At 45.4% G+C, this 26055-nt stretch overlaps 1 protein-coding gene across 1 annotated transcript in view; it reads right to left on the bottom strand.

Moving 5' to 3' along the window:
• The window catches only part of myo16 (myosin XVI), a 249127-nt gene that overhangs the window by 65799 nt on the left and 157273 nt on the right, over positions 1 to 26055 (bottom strand). The window contains exons 18-24 of the mRNA XM_078402895.1: positions 24624 to 24741; positions 14197 to 14268; positions 13960 to 14101; positions 10798 to 10870; positions 8944 to 9096; positions 6356 to 6556; positions 2506 to 2581 (exon numbers count right to left, since the gene is read on the bottom strand). Of these exons, the coding sequence (XP_078259021.1) occupies positions 2506 to 2581; positions 6356 to 6556; positions 8944 to 9096; positions 10798 to 10870; positions 13960 to 14101; positions 14197 to 14268; positions 24624 to 24741 (835 nt within the window). The remainder of the gene's footprint in view (positions 1 to 2505; positions 2582 to 6355; positions 6557 to 8943; positions 9097 to 10797; positions 10871 to 13959; positions 14102 to 14196; positions 14269 to 24623; positions 24742 to 26055) is intronic.

A 26055-nucleotide genomic window follows, 5' to 3' on the forward strand; every position in this document is an offset into this window, starting at 1 on the left:
AGAGCCTGGAACTGGGGATCAGCAGCGCCGGAGACTCAGGTTCGATCCTGACTACGGGTGCTGCACTGTAAGGAGTTTGTACGTTCTCGCCGTGACCTGCGTGGGTTTTCTCCGAGATCTTCGGTTTCCTCCAACACTCCAAAGACGTACAGGTATGTAGGTTAATTGGCTGGGTAAATGTAAAAATTGTCCCTAGTGGGTGTAGGATAGTGTTAATGTACGGGGATCGCTGGGCGGCACGGACTTGGAGGGCCGAAAAGGCCTGTTTCCGGCTGTATATATATGATATGATATGTACCCATTGATTTGGATTTTATCGCAAGTATTAGCATTTGCACAGTTATTGATGGCAATTTTTTTAGATTTAGAGATACAGCGCAGAAACAGGCCCTTCGGCCCACCGAGTCCGCTCCGCCCAGTGATCCCCACACACTAACACTATCCTACACCCACTAGGGACAATTTTTACATTTGCCCAGCCAATTAACCAACAAACCTGTACGTCTTTGGAGTGTGGGAGGAAACCGAAGATCTCGGAGAAAACCCACGCAGGTCACGGGGAGAACGTACAAACTCCGTACAGACGGCGCCCGTAGTCAGGATCGAACCTGAGTCTCCGGCGCTGCATTCGCTGTAAGGCAGCAACTCTACCGCTGCGCCACCGTGCAGCCCAGTTCTGAATTGTTCTGATTTTCTTATTTTGATATAATAGAATTTGGCATAGTGAGTTGCAAACCCAGACATTGGCCAAGCAGGTAGGAGGAGAGAAAAACAGGTATCGATTGGTATCAGAAGGTATATTAGATGCCGTTATTTGACTTGGCAGAGTTGGACATGGCCAAGTGCCAAGAGGGGGAATCTGATGTAAGAAAGTCTGAAAATCAGTTTTTCAGGAAAGGCAGGAGTATAATATAATGTATTCAGCTTCTGTTTTTGGAAGTAACTGCCAGCAATATTTATACAATGAAAACACATAAACATTAATTCAGGCAATATTGCTTCTTTTGCTATTTTTAATATAAACTCATTTAGAACTGGGGCGGCACAGTGGCAGAGTGGTAGAGCTACTGCCTTACAGAGCTTACAGCGCCAGAGACCCGGGTTCGATCCTGTCTACGGGGGCTTATTCACAAAATGCTGGAGTAACTCAGCGGGTCAGGCAGCATCTCAGGAGAGAAGGAATGGGTGACATTTCGGGTCGAGACCCTTCTTCAGACTGATGTCAGGGGGGCGGGACAAAGAAAGGATATAGGTGGAGACAGGAAGATAGAGGGAGATCTGGGAAGGGGGAGGGGAAGAGAGGAACAGAGGAACTATCTAAAGTTGGAGAAGTCAATGTTCATACCGCTGGGCTGCAAGCTACCCAGGCGAAATATGAGGTGCTGTTCCTCCAATTTCCGGTGGGCCTCACTATGGCACTGGAGGAGGCCCATGACAGAAAGGTCAGACTGGGAATGGGAGGGGGAGTTGAAGCGCTCAGACACTGGGAGATCAGGTTGGTTAAGGCGGACTGAACGAAGGTGTTGAGCGAAACGATCGCCGAGCCTGCGTTTGGTTTCACCGGTGTAAATAAGTTGACATCTAGAGCAGCGGATACAATAGATGAGGTTGGAGGAGGTGCAGGTGAACCTCTGTCTCACCTGGAAAGACTGTTTGGGTCCTTGGATGGAGTTGAGGGGGGAGGTAAAGGGACAGGTGTTGCATCTCGTGCGGTTGCAGGGGAAAGTGCCCGGGGATGGGGTGGTTTGGGTGGGAAGGGACGAGTGGTACCTGTCTACGGGTGCTGTCTGCACAGAGTTTGGACGCTCTCCCTGTGACACCATGGGCTTTCTCCGAGATCTTCGGTTTTGTCCCACATTCCAAAGGCGTACAGGTTTGTACGTTAATTGGTTTGGTATATATTTAAAAATTGTCCTTAGTGCAGGATAGCGTTAATGTGCGTGGATCGCTGGTCGGTGCGGACTCAGTGGGCTGATGGGGCCAGTTTCCGCGCTGTATCTCTAAACTAAACTAAACGACTATTTTTGTTTGTTCAGGATGTGCCTGTAAAGAAGTCTTGTCACAAAATGTATTCACAAAATGCTGGAGTAACTCAGCAGTTCAGGCAGCATCTCAGGAGAGAAGAAATGGGTGATGTTTCGGGTCGAGACCCTTCTTCAGACTGATGTCAGGGAGGCGGGACAAAGAAAGGATATAGGTGGAGGCAGGAAGATAGAGGGAGATCTGGGAAGGGGGAGGGGAAGAGAGGGACAGAGGAACTATCTAAAGTTGGAGAAGTCAATGTTCATACCGCTGGGCTGCAAGCTGCCCTGGGAAGGGAATGTTGGCAGGGAAGAGTGTTTGGACCATTTCAATGAAGACACTTCAGGGTCTACATTCTTGTAGAATGAGATTGAAAAGAAATGCATTATGTAGTGAAAATCAAGATTAATTAGTTACTTAATTAATAGAAGACTCCATAAATTTAATGCATTCAATGGTTTGTATAAAAATATAACCACGCACCTTTCATAACAGATAGGAGGTTTTGTGAAAGTGAAGTTTTGTTCTTTTCAGCAGCTCCTGATAAATTATATGTTACCTGTTGTGAGACAGAAGATTGCACAACATTTCATCCATTTCTCATAACTCAAAGACATCTACACATTTTATACTTACAACTACTTTCATGTTTAATTGTTCAGATGAAGACAACTAGACAATCCCCCCTAACAGGAGTAAATGCAAATATGACTGAAATTAATGAATTATCCAGATCACGTTCACTGAAGCCACTGAACCCACGTTTATTCACCATTACCTTTCTATTTACGCGGCCCTTTTCTGCTTCCGAAGTATTTTAATATAATACTTCCAAAGTATTTTAATATAATAATATATTTTATATGATCGGAACCGCACCTTAAGAAATCTTTAAGGAACACTAAGGTTTAGCTGTGCCAATTTAATGCAAGGGAAAGTAGTGTAGGAAAATAACTGCAGATGCTGGTACAAATCGAAGGTATCACAAAAAAATGCTGGAGTAACTCAGCAGGTCAGGCAGCATCTAGGAACGAGGGTATGGGAGACATTTCGGGTCGAGACCCTTCTTCAGATGAGTCTCGACCCGAAACGTCACCCATTCCCTCTCTCCTAGATGCTGCCCGACCTGCTGAGTTACTCCAGCATTTTATGATACAAGGGAGATGTCATTAAGTTGAAAAGGGCGCAAAAGAGGATGTAACCTGGGCTTGCGGGCTTGAGTTATTGGGAGAGGTTGGATAGGCTGGGACTTTTTTCTTTGGAGCACAAGAGGCTGAGGGGCGACTTTATTAAGGTGCATAAGATCACGAGGTGAACGTTCATGGTGTTTTTCACTGCCTAGAGGATTCAAAAACTAGAGGACATAGGCTTAAAGATAAGAGGGAAGAGAGTTAAGACGGTCCTCAGACAACTTTTTCACTCAGTGGGTTGTCTGCATCTCTTGGGCCTCCTTGCATATAAGTCCTTCCTGATCTTAAGGGGCCCTTTTTTCTCTAGTTAGTATTTGTACCTTAATATACGCATATTTTCTTTGGATCTCCTACTACCTTATCTGCCAAGCTATCTCACGCCCGCTTTTTACACAGATTTCCAGTCAGAATAGCAACCATCCGCCACCACCCTTGCTACCAAACCAGTACTTTGAAACCAGTTTGCCATCGCATCTCGGATGCCTTGTGGCTGAACCTCTGGCCAACCTACTTCGCAGAATTCTGTCAAATTCCTTACCAAAGTCCACACAGATCACGCCTACTGTTCTGCCTTCATCAATCTTAATTAGCCTTTATTAAAGCCTCAAAAAACTCTAATTAGATTTATGAGGCATCATCACTCCTGTACCAAACCGTGCAAATTCTTTCTAATTACGCCCTGTCACAGAGGCATAGAGCCAAAGAGCATGGAAGCAGGCCCTTCAGCCTGATTTGCCCACACCGACCAACTTGTCCCATCTACACTAGTCTCATCTGCCTGTGTTTGGCCCATATCCCTCTGAACCTGTCTTATTCATGTACCTTGTGTGGGAAGGGACTGCTTGCATTCAATTCCTTTCCCTTTTTGACTAAATCTACAACCTCTTTGGTCATCTAAGGTTCCTTCTTCCCTTTGCCATCCTTATCCCCCTCCTGACTGGAACATGCTGGTTCTGAACATTGATCAACTGGCCTTTAAACAACTCCCACAAGTCTGATCTGGTCTTGCCCAATAACAATTGGTCCTATGTACCCTCCCGAACTCCTGCCTAATAACATTGTATAGTTTAAGAAGGAACTGCAGGTGATGGTTTAAACCGAAGATAGACTCAAAAAGCTGGAGTAACTCAGCGGGACAGGCAGCATCTAAGGGGAGAAAGAATGGGTGACTGGATTTCAGGTCTGAAGAAGGGTTTCGACCTGAAACATCACCCATTCCTTCTCTCCAGAGATGCTGCCTGTCCCGCTGAGTTAATAACATTGTATTTTGCCTTACTCCAATTTAGTACCTACTAACAAGGTCCAACATTCAGCCTATTGAAAGCAATCTTAAAACAGACGGAGTCTCCCCAAAAAATGCTCTTGCACTGAAGCACCAATCACCTGGCCTGGCTTATTGACCAACACAAGCCTCTTTCTGCACCTTCTCTTCCTTTTATTGGCTGTTGAGCCTCTTCCTGAGCCAATCAGATGCCTGTTTTAAATGTCCCTCCATTACTTGTGAAAAGTCTTCTTCCAATCACAAGCAGCTCGTTCTATCAACTCTAATGCCAAATTTTCAAGAATTCGCCATTTTTCAAGATTTCAATCCTCTCAAAATGGCTGCTCACCAACTTCCTCTGCAAATTTTGAAGATTTAAAAAGTCTCCCACAATTCTGCATCACTGAATTGGCTGCCCTGCCTCTCCCTGAACAACTCAAAAGTCTGCTTTTCAAATTTCTCCCCTTACTTGGAAAAAACAGTACCCTTTCCAATCACAAATATATTCTTTCTCTCAATTCTCAGCTTCCTCTTCTTCTCTCGATCCCCCCCTGCCTATTTTTCAAAGGTGCTTGCGTTGGAAGGAACTGTGGATGCTGGTTTAAACTGAAGATAGACACAATACATTGGAGTAACTCAGTGGGACAGGCAGCATAAGTGATGTTTCAGTTCAAGATCCTTCTTCAGACTAAAGTGCTTTCTCTCCTCTCAAAACGGTTGCTCACCTATTCTCTCCTCGACTTCTGAAAGTGAAAACAGTCCCCTGTGACCACAACCCGATTACTTTAACACGCTTAAGGGCCTGTCCCACTTAGGCGATTTTTTAGGCGACTGTCATAGTCGTAGCAGGTCGCCAAAAAAACGGCAACTGGACCCCCCCCCTCACGACAATGTCTACGACAAGCTACAACAACCTACCGCCTAGTCAACGTTAAACTACGGCAAGCGACCGACAACCGGCGACCCAATCGTCGCGAGTAGGACGTCCACCTACGACCGCACCTACGACAACCTACGACAACCGAAGTCAACCTACGACAACCGAAGCCAACCCACGTCCACCCGCGACAAGCTACGACAAGCTACGACCGTGTCGGCGACAACTGAAGACAATTCACGTCATTTTGGCCTCCGGTTTTGACGCCGGTCCCTGTCGCCGGTTGGCGTAGTTTGACCTAGGTCGTCGCCAATGGGATTCACCGAAGTCAGCACCGGCGACAAGCTACGTCACCTGGCGACAACCTACGACAGCGCCCCCATCAGGAGACGTCAAGCTACGATCATTGTCGTCAAACCCACTGTCGCTGAAAAAATGTCAACATTCTGAAAATCCAGCGGCGACCAGAAAGACGCTACGACTCTTTGGAGACGACTCACGACCGTACAGGTGACACCCCGGCAACCGTGCGGCGACAGCCTTGTCCCCTGTAGTCGCCTACAAAATCGCCTAAGTGGGACAGGGGTTTAACTCTTTCACTCCCCCTCTCACTGCACTTTCTCTTGCAACTGCTGGAAATCTACCCTCCTCCCTTTCACCATGTCCGTTCCCCGCAAGCGGGCGTTCGTTAAACCAGCAGGCCACCACTTCAGCAGTACATTTTTACATTACTCCATGGACAATTTACTGGCGTGATGTCTATCAGTGCCATGCAAGAGAATCTTGGGGTCCTCATGATATATAATATGCTGCTCATCACTGGTGAAACACTGCCATCTGCCTTACCCAGACCGGATTACAAAATGATTCTGAGATTACGTTGCCCAGCGAGACAATGTGGTCGTTTTTCTTGAATTTCGTGAATAAAACGAATGATTTCGACAAATCTAAAATCTGACCTTAATTACACATTTATGAGCTAATCTCTCGTTCCTGTAGACTCACCGGCCCGGTGAAATGCATGACAGTGAAGGATAAAGCTTGATCTTTTGATGGGGTGGTCTCATTTCCATCCTTTGTGGATATGTACACAGTGTTGGGCTGAGCTGATTCCAAATAGGTTTGCAGACATTTCCTGAGGCTTTGTTCCGTTGATCGAAGTGTTTCTCCTTCTTCATCAAGCATTGACAGTAAGCCACCAGGTTTCTGAAATAATAAAGCACTTCCTTGGATGAATTAGCAATGTGACCAGAACAGATGTCAAAGAGGCAATAGGTATTTCTATTAGATAAACGTGGGTTCCTCTTTTCTGTCATAGAAGGGACCTGTGTCATAGAAGGGACATGTGTCATAGAAGGGACCTGTGTCATAGAAGGGACCTGTGTCATAGAAGGGACCTGTGTCATAGAAGGGACCTGTGTCATAGAAGGGACATGTGTCATAGAAGGGACATGTGTCTCCTCTGAAAATCCATCTTGCAATTACAGATTCGAATGCCGGAGCTTTTTCTTGGTAATTATAGAAAGCACCAATACTACATGTTTCCATGGAACACAAGGCGTTATGCTTTATACACCAAAACATTATGACCACTGACAGGCGGAGTGAATAAAGCGAAAACTGGATGTCCCCCAGTAGCAAGATTGCAGATGGAATCAGAAACAGGCTATCAATTTCCTAAATCAGAAAAGAAAACATGGTGAAGCACATGGTGATTTGAACTACAGAAACATTGATCAGCCAAAACATTATGACCACTGACAGGCAAAATGAATAACATTGATTATCATCATCATCATATCATCATCATATACATACAGCCGGAAACAGGCCTTTTCGGCCCTCCAAGTCCGTGCCGCCCAGTGATCCCCGTACATTAACACTATCCTACACCCACTAGGGACAATTTTTTTTACATTTACCCAGCCAATTAACCTACATACCTGTACGTCTTTGGAGTGTGGGAGGAAACCGAAGATCTCGGAGTAAACCCACGCAGGTCACGGGGAGAACGAAAAAACTCCTTACAGTGCAGCACCTGTAGTCAGGATCGAACCTGAGTCTCCGGCGCTGCATTCGCTGTAAAGCAGCAACTCTACCGCTGCGCTACAATGGCACCTGTCAAGGGGTGGGATATATTAGGCAGCAAGTGAACAGTCAGTTCTTGAAGTTGACGTGTTGGATGCAGGAGAAATGGGCAGGAGTAAAGATCTGAGCGACTTTGACAATGGCCAAATTGTTATGGCCAGACGACTGGGTCAGAGCATCTCTGAAACGGCAAGGCTTGTGGGGTGCTCCCGGTCAGCAGTGGTGAGTACCTACCGACAGTGATCCGAGGAGGGACAAACCACAAACCAGCGACAGGGTGTTGGGCGCCCAAGGCTCATCGATGCGCGAGGGCAACGAAGGCTATCCCGTCTGGTCCGAACCGACAGAATGTCCACTGTGGCACAAGTTGCAGAAAATGTTAATGGTGGTCACGGGAGGAATGTATCACAATACACAGTGCATCGCACCCTGCTGTGTATGGGGCTGCACACGGAGGACCAACAGCATATTAGGCAGGTGGTCATAATGTTTTGGCTCATCAGGTCATAATGCTTTGGCTGATCGGTGTATTTCCTGTTAAGTTTATGGTCATGTGTACTGAGGTACAGTGAAAAGCTTTTGCAATCGATCCATTCACAGTGTATAGATACATGATAAGGGCATAACGTTTAGTGCAAGATAAAGCCAGCAAAGTCCGATCAAGGATAGTCAGAGGGTCACCAAAGAGGTAGATAGTAGTTCAGCACTGCTCTCTGGTTGTGGTGGGATGATTCAGTTGCCTGGCAACAGCTGGGAAGAAACTTATTTCCTTTTTAATACTTTTCAATTTATAAATGAAAATGATTGCCTTCATTTGTGACATTTTCAGCAAATTACATTCAGAAAATTATTTTCACAATTCAGCAGGAAATTACTCAGACTTAAGATGTGAACCAAATCAGTTTTTCAATACAACAATTATATCTTCAAAGAAGATTGACACTAAATGCTGGAGCAACTCAGCGGGACAGGCAGCATCTCTGGAGAGAAGGAATGGGTGACTTCGGGTCAATAGACAATAGACAATAGACAATAGGTGTAGGAGTAGGCCATTCGGCCCTTCGAGCCAGCACCGCCATTCAATGTGATCATGGCTGATCATTCTCAATCAATACCCCGTTCCTGCCTTCTCCTCATACCCCCTGACTCCACTATCCTTAAGAGCTTAAGAGGGTCGAGTCCCTTCTTCAGACTGAGAGTCAGGGGAGGGGGAAACGAGAGATAAGATGTGAAAATGACTGAAGCAGATGGTAAGGCTTGTCAGAGAGAGGAAAACTTCTTCAAAGAGTGCATCCCTTGAGGTGATCGACTCCCTCTCCCCTGAAGAAGGGTGTCGACCCGAAACGTCACCTATTCCTTCTCTCCAGAGATGCTGCCTGACCCGCTGAGTTACTCCAGCGTTTTGTGTTTGTCTTTGATGTAATCCAGCATCTGCAGTTCCTTTCTACACATTACATCTGCAACCTTTGAATATTAATAGCTTATTGCACGTTTTCAAAGTGTACCTGAAAGAAGAAGTTCAAGATTGCATTTTGGTTGACCAGAAAGTTTGCCGTTTCCAGGGCGATACCTTCTTGAACATTTTCCATTTGCTGCTGTTGAAAAAGTGTCTCGTGTACATACTGATGGATCTTCTCATTAGTTATGTTGATGCAGAGCTGAGGAAGAGAAAAACTCCTTTCAGGTTTTGAGCACACTTCCAACAAGAATGGAAACTATGGCGTAACTCTCTTTATAACTTATTTTAATTTCCAAACAAACGGGCGGCACGGTGGCGCGGCGGTAGAGTTGCTGCCTTACAGCGAAAGCAGTGCCGGAGACTCAGGTTCGATCCTGACTACGGGTGCCGTCTGTACGGAGTTTGTACGTTCTCCCCGTGACCTGCGTGGGTTTTCTCCGAGATCTTCGGTTTCCTCCCACACTCCAAAGACATACAGGTATGTAGGTTAATTGACTGGGTAAAATGTAAAAATTGTCCCTAGTGTGTGTAGGATAGTGTTAATGTGCGGGGATCGCTGGGCGGCGCGGACTCGGTGGGCCGATGGGCCTGTTTCCGCGCTCTATCTCTAAATCTAAAAACAATAAAAAAATCTAAATACACTGCGTTGTATTTCTGGTAAGGACCTTTCCCTGCTGAGAGTGGACATCGCCAAGTAGGCCACATGTTGCTTTGATTTTTCTAATACTTACCTACCCGTAGTTTTGAATGTGGAGAAATCTAAACAATGAGTGTCGTCACTGGCTGTGAGCTGTAAGCCACCACAATGATATCACCACACAATCCGCGACATGACTATTGATATCTCTTACGTCAAGTAACCCTTGCTTTCCCTCTCTCTCTCTCCGCCCCTCCCCCACCCTAGTTCTCCGCCCAGTTTCATTGTCCTCCTGATTAACTTTACTGATTGTATGCATCCTTGCCACCTTCCCCCTCAGCCAACAATGAACCATCCGACATTTCCTTGTCATCGTCTGCTTTGATCTGTTGTTTTCACACCCTACCCTTCCATATCCCTAGACTCCCTCTCCCTGACTCTCAGTCTGAAGAAGGGATCGACCCTGAAACGTCACCCATTCCTTCCCTCCAGGGATGCTGCCTGTCCTGCTGTTACTCCAGCATTTTGTGTCTATCTTTGGAGTAAACCAGGATCTGTGGTTTCTTCCTACACTATGATCTATTAAGGTCCATTGAGCTAATTACACATTGTCATAAATTGTCATTTCTTTCCGAGGGAATGAACTGCAGATGCTGGTTTAAACCTGTAGATTAGTGTGATGTGTCATGCTTTTGGAGTTATACCCCTTTAGCTTTTGAGTGACCACTGCTTGTGTGATTGCGGTTAGTGTAAGTGGAACGTGCAGGCGTGAGGTCGTGCTTGCTATGTAGTTAATAAAGTCTTTGAATAAGAAAATAACTGCAGATGCTGGTACAAATCGAAGGTATTTATTCACAAAATGCTGGAGTAACTCAGCAGGTCAGGCAGCATCTCAGGAGAGAAGGGATGGGTGACGTTTTGGGTCGAGACCCTTCTGAAGAACGTCACCTATTCCTTCACTCCAGAGATGCTGCTGACGCACTTGGTTACTCCAGCTGTTTGTGTCTCTCTTCGGTCTTTTATTTCTGTTTGTTTTTATCTGTCAGTTTTACAAATGCCTAATTATCTTCACAAAGGGATCATTAATAATGTATTGTCACTGATCCAAGGCTTGCAGCACATCAAAGTTGATTCTTTGCTTATTTATCAAGTTGGAGGAATCATTTTGGAGAATATACTTAAATGTGTGATAGAGTTCTAGGAATATCAATATCCAAATCATTAACCAAAATCCATGTTGCTGTTCCTATTTTGAATTCCCACCTGTTCATAACCATTCTTCTGGAAGTCTTCGAAGCCAAAGGTATCCAATATCCCAACGTGAAGAGTTGATTTGCTGTGAGCAGAAGAACACAGAGTTGATGCCATTTATGCAGCTCAAAGTAAACAACATCAGTGTTGGCACACATTGGCTTAAACTTCACATTTTACCCCGGATCAATTTTCTTGGAACAAATAAACAGGGAAGTTTCCATAGATAGACAGAAAATGCTGGAATAACTCAGTGGGACAGGCCGTTGTCTCGACCTGAAACATCGCCCATTCCTTCCCTCCAGAGATGCTGCCTCTCCCGCTGAGTTACTCCAACATTTTGTGTCGATCTTCGGTTTAAACCAGCATCCGCAGTTCCGTCCTGCACACAGGGAAGTTTCCATGATATTTGTAGGTGAAATATGGAACCATCTTTATATACCTAAAACAAACAGGGTAGAGTTGCTGCCTTACAGCGAATGCAGCGCCAGAGACTCAGATTCGATCCTGACTACGGGCGCCGTCTGTACGGAGTTTGTACGTTCTCCCCGTGACCTGCGTGGGTTTTCTCCGAGATCTTCGGTTTCCTCCCACACTCCAAAGACGTACAGGTATGTAGGTTAATTGACCGGGTAAATGTTTTAAAAAAATTGTCCCTAAGTGTGTGTAGGATAGTGTTAATGTGCGGGGATCGCTGGGCGGCGCGGTCTTGGTGGGCCAAAGGGCCTGTTTTCGCGCTGAATCTCTAAATCTCTCTTTCTCTAAATCTAAATCAAATCAAATCAGCTGTTGAAACAAGTCCTTCTATCTTTGATGAGATAACGAGCAAAATATTTCACCATTAAGGCTTCAGATTTCCCTTAATAAGATATCATAAGAAGTTCACAAAATTTACTGTAATCTCTATGGTGGCATGGTGGTGCAGTGGTAGAATTGCTGCCTTATAGCACCAGAGGCCCAGGTTCGTTCCTGACTATGGGTGCTGTCTGTACGGAGTTTGTACGTACGTGACCTGCGTGGGTTTTCTCCTGAATCTCCGGTTTCCTCCCACACTCCAAAAGACGTATAGGTTTATAGGTTAATTGGCTTGGTATCATTGTAAATTGTCCCGAGTGTGTGTCGGATAGTGTTTGTGTGTGGGGATCGCTGGTTAGTGTGGACTCGGTGGGCCGAAGGGCCTGTTTCCGCGCTATATCTCTAAACTAACACTCAGTAGCTTGCACATTTCTACTGGCATTATTTTTAAATGTTAAACTTAAATGCCAATTATAATCATCTGGCAGGTGCCCAATCATCTCTCCTCATGGCCTCTTCACCAATGTTCCCTGTCCTCACACCAACCCCACCATCACCAGGAAAGAAGATGTCCTGCAGGGCCTCCAGGTGTTTAGAAGGATGAGAGGGGATCTTATCGAAACATATAAGATTATTAAGGGGTTGGACACGTTAGAGGCAGGAAACATGTTCCCAATGTTGGGGGAGTCCAGAACCAGGGGCCACAGTTTAAGAATAAGGGGTAGGCCATTTAGAACGGAGATGAGGAAAAACTTTTTCACTCAGAGAGTTGTAAATCTGTGGAATTCTCTGCCTCAGAAGGCAGTGGAGGCCAATTCTCTGAATGCATTCAAGTGAGAGGTAGATAGAGCTCTTAAGGATCGCAGAGTCAGGGGGTATGGGGAGAAGGCAGGAATGGGGTACTGATTGAGAATGATCAGCCATGATCACATTGAATGGTGGTGCTGGCTCGAAGGGCCAAATGGCCTCCTCCTGCACCTATTGTCTATTGTGAGCACCAGAGCTTGGGAATCTTCGGCACAGCTTGCAATCTTTTTCTCGCAGTTCAGCAGAAACGTAATATCTTTTCCCGATTCATTAAAATATGGTGGCGCAGCGGTAGAGTTGCTGCCTTACAGCGAATGCAGCGCTGGTGACCCGGGTTCGATCCCGACTACGGGCGCCGTATGTACGGAGTTTGTACGTTCTCCCCGTGACCTGCGTGGGTTTTCTCTGAGAACTTCGGTTTCCTCCCACACTCCAAAGACGTACAGGTTTGTAGGTTAATTGGGTTGGTAAATGTAAAAAAAATTGTCCCCAGTGGGTGTAGGATAGTGTTAATGTGCGGGGATCACTGGTTGATGGGACGAAAGGGCCTGTTTCTACGCTGTATCTCTAAACGAAATAAACTAACCTCATGGTGGGAATTCACTGCTTTGTGAAATGCTAGAAAATGTTATTTATTTTGGTTCATGCAGGCAGTTTGATTTTAAGACTCAGCACAACTAGAATATCAAAGTAGTTATAGCAAAAAGTTCCTATCATTTATAATGTCAAAATGAAATTCTTCAGTTCATGAAAGAATATTTCTTCTTTGTTGTCCTATCCCTCATGCCAATGTCTCATTAATAAGGTGAGTGAATGACTTAGATTTTTTAGATTTAGAGATACAGCGCAGAAACAGGCCCTTCGGCCCACCGGGTCCACGCCGCCCAGCGATCCCCGCACACTAACACTATCCTACACCCACTAGGGACAATTTTTACATTTTGCCCAGCCAACAGACCTACATACCTGTACGTCTTTGGAGTGTGGGAGGAAACCGAAGATCTCGGAGAAAACCCACGCAGGTCACGGGGAGAACGTACAAACTCCGTACAGACGGCGCCCGTAGTCAGGATCGAACCTGAGTCTCCGGCGCTGCATTCTCTGTAAGGCAGCAACTCTACCGCTGCGCCACCGTGCCGCCTCAAACAATCACATCAGTTTATTCTACAATCACATCAGTTCCTCAAGTTGCCATTGGTAGCGTGGGAATACACATCCCAAGATAGTTGCTCTCTTTCTCCGGTGCTACGTAGAAAAAAAAGAACATGATTTGGCAGCGGGGTGGTGCAGCGGCAGAGTTGCTGCCTTACAGCGCCTGAGAACCGGGTTCGATCCTGATGTCCCACGCTCCAAAGACGTAAAGGTTTGTAAGTTAATTGTCGTCGGAGAAATTGTAAATCTGTCCCCAGTGTGTAGGATAGTGTGAGTGTCCACAGGATGATCGCTGGTCGGCGTGGACTTGGAGAGTTGAAGGGGCTGTTCCGCGCTACATCTCTAAAGTCTAAAATCTAAGGATTCTGCCTTCAAAAAACAATCCCACAAAGAAAAGTGGCTCAGAGGCAGCCGACATACCTTGTTATATTATCGTGATTTTGGAGGTAGTAATTAATATGGTCCACCAGGAAGTGAAATAGTCGACCATAAAGTGCCTTTGCCAGAAGGTCTCGGTAAAAATTTGCCGCACCAACTGAGTGTCTCCTGAAAATCACATCTCCTGGAGTGGTGGCAAAAGGAAAATTGCAAAATTATTCAGTTCATTTCCAAACTTGTAAACAGAAAAACTAAATATCAATTCTGGTAGCAATTTACCTTTAAAATGGTGAATATCAGAGGTTAAAGCTGAATTGAACTCATCAGGTGACACTTGTAGAATGCCAGCCACTGAAAAACAATTTACTTTAGAATTAGTTTTTTTCAGGATCAGTTAAGACAATTTCTAGAAAGACAGTTATAAATATTGTTAAAATATTTTCAAAACTGTTAGGCTTTTCCACCTAAGTTATAACAACATCAATTCTTTTCACAGAGTGAATTTGCATTTTTTTTAGAAACAGAAAATAGATGCAGGAGCAGGCCATTCGGCCCTTCGAGCCAGCACCGCCATTCAATATGATCATGGCTGTTCATCTAAAATCAGTACCCCGTTCCTGCTTTTTCCCCATATCCCTTGATTCCCTTGGCCCTAAGAGCTAAATCTAAATCTAAAGGCCTCCACTGCCTTCTGTGGCAGAGAATTCCACAGATTTACAACTCTCTGGGTGAAAAGGTTTTTCCTCATCTCAGTCCTAAATGGCCTACCCCTTATTCTTGAACTGTGACCCCTTGTTCTGGACTCTCCCAACATCACGGACATTTTTCCTGTATCTACCCTCTAAGAATGTTATATGTTTCTATAAGATCCCCTCTCATCCGTCTAAATTCCAGCGAATACAAGCCCAGTCGACCCATTTGTTCATCATATGTCAGTCCCGCCGTCCCGGGAATTAACCTGGTGAACCTATGCTGCACTCCCTCAATAGCAATAATGTCCTTCTTCCAATTAGGAGACCAAAATTGCACACAATACTCCAGGTTGCGGTCTCACCAGGGCCCTGTACAAGCGCAGTAGGACCTCCTTGCTCCTAAACTTAAATCCTCTTGCAATGAAGGGTAGCTTTCTTGACTGCCTGCTGTACCTGCATGCTTACTATCAGTGACTGATGTACAAGCACACCCAGGTCTCGTTGCACCTCCCCTTCTCCAAATCTGACACCATTCAGATAACAATCTGCCTTCCTGTTCTTCACACCAAAGTGGATAACCTCACATTTATCCACATTATACTGTTCCTTTTCTCCAGAAATGCTTCCTGACCCACTGAGTTGCTCCAGCACTTTGTGTCTATCTTTGGTATAAACCGGCACCTGCAGTTCCTTCCTACAGAAATTTGTCCTGGGCCACAAACGAAACACATAATGCAGTGGCATTTCTCGATGCACCACAGCCAAAGTTGGGCTTTATGGAGTTCAAAATTGCATGTTTAGCCCATTAGGCCGTGTGAACATACAGTATTATGTGGGGGGAGTCCAGAACCAGGGGCCACAGTCTTAGAATAAAGGGGAGGCCATTTAAAACTGAGGTGAGAAGGAACTTTTTCACCCAGAGAGTTGTGAATTTGTGGAATTCTCTGCCACAGAGGCCAGTGGAGGCCAAATCACTGGATGAATTTAAAAGAGAGTTAGATAGAGCTCTAGGGGCTAGTGGAATCAAGGGATATGGGGAGAAGGCAAGCACGGGTTACTGATTGTGGATGATCAGCCATGATCACAATGAATGGCGGTGCTGGCTCGAAGGGCCGAATGGCCTCCTCCTGCACCTATTTTCTATGTTTCTACGTTTCTATGTTAGTATTGTACTGTTATTATAAAGGTATTGTGGCATTCAGTCAGCCAGCCATGCAGCAGGTCTAGTCACATTGTCAATGCAGGGAATACTTGGTGTACGGGTATCAGGGGTTATGGGGAGAAGGCGGGGGGATGAGGTTAGGAGGGGGAGATATGATCAGCCATGATTGAATGGCGGAGTAGACATGATGGGCCGAATGGCCCAATTCTGCACCTATCATTTATGACCTTATGACCTTTTCATACATGAAAGTTGAACTATTTGGTTTTATGTTCATGACGAATTTCATTCAATTAAATAAATTATTGTACGTTAAACATTTTGCCAAGAAGTTAGAGGTTAACCACATTTTGGTGCATTAATCAAATGCTGTCTTGAAAGATGATAGAATGAAACAGCATAGGATCTATCCCATTGGCCTTCACTGATGCTGCTTAACCCGGCTGTATTCTTCCAGTAATGTATTTTTAATCGCACGTCTCCTTTAAACTCTCCCCCCTCTCCCCTCAAACCTTTGCCCCCTAGTATTTAACATTTCCATCCAGAGAAACAGACTTTGATTGTCTGCCCTATCTATGCCTCCCATGTATTTCCCTCAGGTTGTCCTTGAGCCTTTGATGCTCCAGCGAAAACAATCCTAGTTAGACCGGCCTCTTGCCATTAGAGAGTTTATACTCTCTAATCCAGAAGAAAACTGTTGCAGAGGTATGGTACTCAATCCTTTAACCCACCATTCCATCTGATCATGGCTGATCTCGCTCAGTCCTCAATGTAGAGTTGACACCTGGAACAGCGGATACAATAGATGAGGTTGGAGGAGGTGCAGGTGAACCTCTGCCTCACCTGGAAAGAATGTTTGGGTCCTTCGATGGAGTCGAGGGGGGAGGTAAAGGGACAGGTGTTGCATCTCCTGCGGTTGCAGGGGAAAGTGCCTGGGGAGGGGGTGGTTTGGATGGGAAGGGACGAGTAGACCAGGGAATCACGGATGGAACGGTCTCTGCGGAAAGCAGAATAGGGAAGGAGATGGGAAGATATGGCCAGTTGGAGGTGACAAAAATGTTGGAGGATTATATGCTGTACGTGAAGGTGAGGACAAGGGGGATTCTGTCCTTGTTACAAATGGGGGGAGGGGGAGCAAGAGCGGAGCTGCAGGATTTTGAGGAGACCCTAGGATTTTGAGAAGCGACTTCCCCAGAGCACTCTGCTCACTAACCTTTACAATATATCTACACATTGTAAATTTCCCAATGATTTAGCCTCTGTAATCTCCCTGTTTGTAGGTAATGTCTCCACGATTTTCTGAATCATGAATGATGAACTAAATTTAAAAAATAAGTCAATATATAGTATGTTAACTATTATGTTAACTGCACTGATGCTGTGACTAATAGCAGTTCATTGTTGTGCCTTTGATGATATGTACCTGGGCTGGATATATATTTAGGTTAGGGTATGTCGAACAATCCCTGTTCCAGGCGTACACCGGCCCCATCCCCGAACTCTACCTCCGCTACCTCCTGCTACCTCCTGCACCCATGCAGACCTCACTGACTTCATACACTTCACCACTAATTTTCATCCTGCTCTCAAATTCACTTGGACCATCTCCGACATCTCCCGACCATTTCTGGATCTCACCATCACCATCACAGGAAACAGACTATTGACCGACATCTACTACAAACCTGCTGATTCCCAAGACTACACTTCTTCCCACCGTTTCCCATGAAGACTCTATCCCCTACTCCCAATAGACAATAGACAATAGGTGCAGGAGTAGGCCATTCGGCCCTTCGAGCCAGCACCGCCATTCAATGTGATCATGGCTGATCATTCTCAATCAGTACCCCGTTCCTGCTTTCTCCCCATACCCCCTGACTCCGCTATCCTTAAGAGCTCTATCTAGCTCTCTCTTGAATGCATTCAGAGAATTGGCCTCCACTGCCTTCTGAGGCAGTCAATGCCACAGATTCACAACTCTCTGACTAAAAAAGTTTTTCCTCATCTCTGTTCTAAATGGCCTACCCCTTATTCTTAATCTGTGGCCCCTGGTACTGGACTCCCCCAACATTGGGAACATGTTTCCTGCCTCTAACGTGTCCAACCCCTTAATAATCTTATACGTTTCGATAAGATCCCCTCTCACCCTTCTAAATTCCAGTGTATACAAACATAGTCGCACCAGTCTTTCGACATATGACAGTCCCGCCATTCCGAGAATTAACCTAGTAAACCTACGCTGCACGCCCTCAATAACAAGAATATCCTTCCTCAAATTTGGAGACCAAAACTGCACACAGTACTCCAGGTGCGGTCTCACTAGGGCCCTGTACAACTGCAGAAGGACCTCTTTGCTCCTATACTCAACTCCTCTTTTTATGAAGGTCAACATTCCATTGGCTTTCTTCACTGCCTGCTGTACCTGCATGCTTCCTTTCAGTGACTGATGCACTAGGACACCCCGATCTCGTTGTACGTTCCTCCGTCTACGCCGCATCTGCGCCCAGGATGAGGTGTTTCACACTAGGGCATCGGAGATGTCCTCATTCTTTAGGAAACAGGGCTTCCCCTCTTCCATTATAGATGAGGCTCTCACTAGGGTCTCCTTGATATCCTGCAGCTCCGCTCATGCTCCCCCTTCCCCTATTCGTAACAAGGACAGAATCCCCCTTGTCCTCACCTTCCACCCCATCAGCAGTCGCATACAGCAGATAATCCTCCATCATTTCCGTCACCTCCAACGGGATCCCACCACTGGCCACATCTTCCCATCTCCACCCCTTTCTGCTTTCCGCTGAGATCGTTCCCTCCGAAACTCCCTGGTCAACTAGCCCCTTCCCACCCAAACCATCCCCTCCCCAGGCACTTTCCCCTGCAACCGCAGGAAATGCAATACCTGTCCCTTTACCTCCCCCCTCAACTCCATCCAAGGACCCCAACAGTCTTTCCAGGTTCACTTGCACCTCCTCCAACCTCATCTGCTGTATTCGCTGTTCCAGGTGTCAACTTCTCTACATCGGCGAGACCAAGCGCAGGCTCGGCGATCGTTTCACTGAACATTTCCGCTCAGTCCGTCTTAACCTACCTGATCTCCCCGTGGCTCAGCACTTCAACACGCCCCCCCACCCCACCCCCCCTCCCACATTCCCAATCTGACCTTTCTGTCCTGGGTCTCCCCCATTGTCAGAGTGAGGCCCAGCGCAAATTAGAGGAACAACACCTCATATTTCGCTTGGGTAGTTTACACCCCAGCGTTATGAACATTAACTTCTCTAACTTCAGATAGCCCTTGCTTTCCCTCTATCCCCTCCCCCTTCCCCTTCCCAGTTCTCCCACCAGTCTTACAGTCTCTGACTACATTCTATCTTTGTCCCGGCCTCTCCCTTGACATATATATATATATATATATATATATATAGAAGATAGACACAAAAATCTGGAGTAACTCAGCGGGACAGGCAGCATCTCTGGAGAGAAGGAATGGGTGACGTTTCGGTTCTTCAGTCTATAGATTGGATATATATAGGTTAGATATAACATATGTCCTTATTATATATATAAATATATATATATATATATATATATATATATATATATTGAGGAAATAGGTTGATAGCACATCCTTTTGCATGGGATGCAAGAATCGTGTATATAACGTATCATATCCATATAATACAGTATTATGTAGTGTATCTGTTATTGCATACCTTGCTGAATCTGGCACAGAAAGGTGTTTGTGGGACCAAAATCTTTAGATAGCATAAAAGCAATGCATTTATGTGACAGAACTGTGCATCCTACAACTGTGCAACCTGGTAGAAGCCAACAAAATAAATGCAAATTCTCAATTTTAAATATTGAATTTATGGTTTTCGGTGAAGTTAAGATATGTCATCAGGAAGGTATTTATTTTCACAAAATGCTGGAGTAACTCAGCAGGTCAGGCAGCATCTCCGGAGAGAAGGAATGGGTGACGTTTCGGGTCCAGACCCTTCTTCAGACTCGAGACTTCAGTCTCGACCCGAAACGTCACCCATTCCTTCTCTCCTGAGATGCTGCTGAGTTACTCCAGCATTTTGTGACACTAAATACCTTCGATTTGTATCAGCATCTGCAGTTATTTTCTTACACGATATGTCATCAGGAAGGCTGGCTCTGTCCTGGGGGCGGAGTTGGATTCATGGGGGGGGGGTGGTCTTGGAGGGGAGGATGCTCCTCAAACTGCAGAGCATCTTGGACAATACAGCTCACCCCCTCCATGACACACTGGTCAACCTGAGGAGCACCTTCAGCAACAGACTGGTCCCACCAAGATGCAGCACAGAACGCCACAGGAGATCCTTCTACCCTGTGGCTATCAAACTGTACAACTCCTCCCCCTTCTGTCATGGGGTAGACTGACTTCCCCTCCCCCCCCACCCCAATCTTTGTACATCCCCCAATCCTTTCCACTCATCACTTTAATTTTATGTTTCATGTATTTTGTGTTTTATGACCGTTGGCAGATCAATATCCCTCCTGGGATAAATAAAGTTGTATCGTATTGTTTCTGTCATAGGAAATTATTTCAGATCTGACAGGAAACTATTTTATAAGCATCTGCTTTGTGTATGATTTCCTCTAGTACATCTCCATTATTTCCATTAAGGGCTACATTTTGGTTCAACGCTTTGAGAAACAAGAGCGCTTCTTGGGAATTCAAGGTGGAGCCCCTCCAATAGACAATAGACAATAGACAATAGGTGCAGGAGGAGGCCATTCGGCCCTTCGAGCCAGCACCACCATTCAATGTGATCATGGCTGATCATTCTCAATCAGTACCCCGTTCCTGCCTTCTCCCCATACCCCCTGACTCCGCTATCCTTAAGAGCTCTATCTAGCTCTCTCTTGAATGCATTCAGAGAATTGGCCTCCACTGCCTTCTGAGGCAGAGAATTCCACTCTGTTCAAGAACTCCGTTTTTGAATTCCCAGTGTACCAGAAGCTGAAGCATAAAGATTGCATCTAACAAGGCATCAAACTCTAGAAAGAGCTCGAAAATAGCTGGGATAATTTAAAGATAGAACCGTACCCTTGGGGGGTGACACCATTGCGTATCTGGGAGAATTCTGCCTCACAGTGCCAGACGCCAGGGTTCGACCCTGACCATCCTGATGGGGTCTATGTAGAGTATGCGTACACTCCCTGTGACTGCAGGGCTTTTCTCTGGGTGCTCCTGTTTTCTCCCACATCCCAAAGACGTGTGTGGCTACAGGTTAACTGGCCTCTGGCCTAGTGCGTAGGGACTAGGCAGGAAAGTGGGATAATGCAGAAGTGGTACGGATGGGTGATTATGGGGATCTTATGGAAACGTATAAAATCATAAAAGGACCGGACAAGCTGGATGCAGCAAAAATGTTCCCAATGTTGGGGGAGTCCAGAACCAAGGGCCACAGTCTAAGAATAAAGAGGAGGCCATTTAGAACTGAGATGAGAAAAAAACTTTTCCACCCAGAGAGTTGTGAACTTGTGGAATTCTCTGCCACAGAGGGCAGTGGAGGCCAAATCACTGGATGAATTTAAAAGAGAGTTAGATAGAGCTCCAGGGGCTAGTTGAATCAGGGGATATGGGGTGAATCAGGCATGGGGTACTGATTGAGAATGATCAGCCATGATCACAATGAATGGCGGTGCTGGCTCGAAGGGCCAGATGGCCTCCTGCTGCACCTATTTTCTATGTTTCTATGTTTCTATTAATGGTTGGCCTAGACTCTGTGAGCCGAAGGATCTGTATTCATGATGTATCTCTAAACTGAACTAAACGAGAGACTGCAGATGCTGGAATATGGAGGGAAAAAACCAAGGTACTGGAAGAATTTGTACGTTCTCCCCGTGACCTGCGTGGGTTTTCTCCGAGATCTTCGGTTTCCTCCCACACTCCAAAGACGTACAGGCATGTAGGTTAATTGATTGGGTAAATGTAAAAATTGTCCTTAGTGTGTGTAGGATAGTGTTAGTGTGCGGGGATCGCTGGGCGGCGCGGACTCGGTGGGCCGAAGGGCCTGTTTCCGCGCTGTATCTCTAAAAAAAAAGAACAGCAGGGGTAAACTCCATCTGCATTGCATTTTACCTCTGTCTGCTTCGTTGTAATCTTCCCCAAACTAACAAAGATCTATTCTACATTTTCCTTGATCCCCTTTGATGTCTCATTTTCACACCTTACCCTTCTATATCTCCATGTCTCCCTCGCCCCGGAATCTCAGTCTGAAGAGGGGTCTCGACCCGAAACGTCACCCATTCCTTCTCTCCAGAGATGCTGCCTGACCCGCTGAGTTACTCCAGCATTTTGTGTCTACCTTCAGTAGAGATGTGGTTGGCTCTACTATCAATCCTATACATTCCTACTGATGCCAAAGTAGTTACATTTCAGGATTTTTCAACAAAATTAGAAAAAATCGGCCCAAAGCAAGATTTTAGATGTAGAGAAAGGATGGATTGTGAAAAAAAAATTCGATGAGGGTGGAAAGCAATATGACAAAAATGACCATTCTTTACTCATGTGACCACTCTTTATTTTCCATTGTTCACAATCTTTCTAATTTGTTGTTTTATGCCTTCCAATTTTAAATCAAGTTACCTATGATTCTCTGTCCAGTGATGCTGCTCAACTTGCTGATCAGAATCATAGAATTACAGAGAATTGGGGTGGCACGGTGGCACAGCGGTAGAGTTGCTGCCTTACACCACCAGCGACCCGGGTTCCATCCTGACTACGGTTGCTGTCTGCACAGAGTTTGTGACCTGCGTGGGTTTTCTCCAAGATCTTCGCTTTCCTCCCACACTCAAAAGGCGTACAGGTTTGTTGGTTAATTGGCTTGGTATCAATGTAAAAATTGTCCCTAGGGTGTAGGATACTGTTAATGTGCGGGGATCGCTGGTCGGTGCGGACCCGCTGGGCCGAAGGGCCTGTTTCCACGCTGTATCTCTAAACTAAACTAAACTTGAGATAAAGAGTGGAAACAGCCTTTTTAACCCTTTGAGCTACGCCAACCACCATTTTACACTAACCCTACCCCAACCCATTTTATTCTTCCCCAAGAAGTCTCCTTGTACTCTCCCACTCACCTGCAGAGTTTGGGGCAATATTTTTCAGTGGCCAATTAACAGTCAAACTTTCTCCATTTTTTTTTCAGCTCAATTTAGTTCATTTCAATTTCCAAAAAAAAAAAAATTCTTATTTCAAATTTCTAATGTCCACAGGACATTAGAATTTTTAATAAGCAATGTATTTTTAGTATTTTTAATAAGCAATGATGTGCTCTGAAGTGTCTCGACCCGAAACGTCGCCCATTCCTTCTCTCCCGAGATGCTGCCTGACCTGCTGAGTTACTCCAGCATTTTGTGAATAAATGCTCTGAACTAAAAGTACGATGATGTACAACTAAACTAAACTAATCTAAACTAAACTAATCTAAACTAAGCTAAATGTGCTATGAATGCAAATGGAAGGAATGGTAATAAATAAATGGTGATAAATAGCGTTGAATTTTCAGAATTGATCAGAAAACGGGTGGCACGAAAGGGGAACCCTATAATGCAGGTCTGCTCCCCTTTCCCTCTGAAGTATCTGCACAAGATGCTAGGTATTGTGTAGGAAGGAACTGCAGATGCTGATTCACAGCGAAGATAGACGCAAAATGCTGGAGTAACTCAGCGGGACAAACAGCATCTCTGGAGAGAAGGAATGGGTGACGATTCGAGTCGAGACCCTTCTTCAGCCTGGGAGTCAGGGGGGAGGGGAGGCTAGACATATGGAAGGGTAAGGTGTGAAAAGGACAGATCAAAGCAGACGCTGATCAAGGAAATGGAGATTGGTTCATTGTTAGCTAAGGGAACGGTGACAAGTTTGGACAATAGACAATGGACGCAGGAGGAGGCCATTCGGCCCTTCGAGCCAGCACCACCATTCAATGTGATCGTGGCTGATCATTCTCAATCAGTACCCCGTTCCTGCCTTCTCCCCAGACCCCCTTACTCCGCTATCCTTAAGAGCTCTATCCAGCTCTCTCTTGAATGCATTCAGAGAATTGGCCTCCGTTGCCTTCTGAGGCAGAGAATTCCACAGATTCACAACTCTCTGACTGAAAAAGTTTTTCCTTATCTCAGTTCTAAATGGCCTACTCCTTATTCTTAAACTGTGGCCCCTTGTTCTGGACTCCCCCAACATTGGGAACATGTTTCCTGCCTCTAACGTGTCCAACCCCCTAATAATCTTATACGTTTCTTAGTTTAGTTCAGAGATACAGCGTGCAAACAGGCCCTTCGGACCACTGAGTCCGCATCGACCAGCGATCCCAGCACATTAACTCCATCCTACACACACCAGGGACAATTTACACTTATACCAAGCCAATTAACCTACAAACCTGTACGGCTTTGGACTGGGAAGAAACCGAAGATCTCGGAGAAAACCCAGGCAGGTCACGGGGGGAACGTACAAACTCCGTGCAGACAGCACCCGTAGTCAGGATCGAACTCAGGTCTCTGGCGCTGTAAGCGCTGTAAAGCAGCAACTCTACCGCTGCGCCACCGTGCCGACAAGGAAGCATACAATCAATAAAATGAATCAGAATGACAGTGAAACTAGTCGGAGAACTAGGGTGGGGGAGGGACAGAGAGAGTGGGAAAGCAAGGGTTACTTGAAATTAGAGAAGTTAATATTCATACCCATGGGTTGTAAGCTGTCCAAGTGAAATATGAGGTGCATATAACCCTCATGAAAGCTGTTGTGCTAGTTCTAACTGCTGGTTTATTTTGAATACTCTCCAAACGCACTACAGACAGTAACTGTTTCTGACTGCAAGAATACTGACCTTGGTCTAATAATTCCACATCTGACACACATGCTGCTTCAGTATCTGGAAGAGTCAAAAACTGGATGTCCCCCAGTAGCAAGATTGCAGATAGAATCAGAAACAGGCTATCAATTTCCTGAATCAGAAAAGAAAACATGGTGAAGCACATGGTTATTTGAACTGCAGAAACATGGATCAGCCAAAACATTATAACCACTGACAGGCAAAGTGAATAACATAGACAATCTTGTTTCAATGGCACCTGTCAAGGGGTGGGATATATTAGTCAGCAAGTGAACAGTCAGTTCTTGAAGTTGACGTGTTGGATGCAGGAGAAATGGGCAGGATTAAAGACCCGAGCGACTTTGACAAGGGCCAAATTGTTACGGCCAGACGACTGGGTCAGAGCATCTCTGAAACGGCAAGGCTTGTGGGGTGCTCCCGGTCAGCAGTGGTGAGTACCTACCGACAGTGGTTCGAGGAGGGACAAACCACAAACCGGCGACAGACAGGGTGTTGGGCGCCCAAGGCTCATCGATGCGCGAGGGCAACGAAGGCTATCCCGTCTGGTCCGAACCGACAGAAGGTCGACTGTGGCACAAGTCACAGAAAATGTTAATGGTGGTCACGGGAGGAATGTGTCACAATACACAGTGCATCGCACCCTGCTGCGTATGGGGCTGCACACGGAGGACCAACAGCATATTAGGCAGGTGGGCATAATGTTTTGGCTCATCAGGTCATAATGTTTTGGCTGATATATTGATTTTCCTGTTTAAATACAAAATAATAATTTACATTTTAATAATTTTGAGATTCAGAAATATCTTGCACACCTTGCTATAATCTAATGAATAAATTCAATTTCCATGAATTAGTCCTCGAATACTTGTTTTTTTCATTGATTTGAATTTTTTCAACCTACAGACTATTATTATTTTTTTAAAGTTGGTATTTTTTGCTCCTGAACCTTTGGTGTTTTAAATTTATTTGTTCCAATATTGATTCCAATTTTAATAACAAGTCAAGAGAAAATTAACCATTGATTAACGTTCATTGGGCTGATTTAAAAAAAATGATTTCAAGCTGAAGACATCACTGGTAAGATCAGCATTTATTGGTCATGTACAATTGCCTGGATTAATAATTGGCTTCATGGATGGAAGCAGGGGGTGTGGAGAGGATGTTTCCACCAGTGGGAGAATTAGGAAGGAGATGAGGAGGAATTTCTTTAGTCAGAGAATAGTGAATCTGTGGAATTCTTTGCCACAGAAGGCTGTGGAGGCAGTCAATGGATATTTTAAAGTCAGAGATAGATCAATTCTTAATTAGTACGGGTGTCGAAGGTTTAGATTTAGATTTAGATTTTTTAGAATTAGAGATACAGCGCGGAAACAGGCCCTTCGGTCCACCGAGTCCGCGCCGCCCAGCGATCCCCGCACATTAACAC

Source organism: Rhinoraja longicauda, chromosome 7 (assembly GCF_053455715.1).
Source record: "Rhinoraja longicauda isolate Sanriku21f chromosome 7, sRhiLon1.1, whole genome shotgun sequence".
NCBI classification, from domain to species: domain Eukaryota; kingdom Metazoa; phylum Chordata; class Chondrichthyes; order Rajiformes; family Arhynchobatidae; genus Rhinoraja; species Rhinoraja longicauda.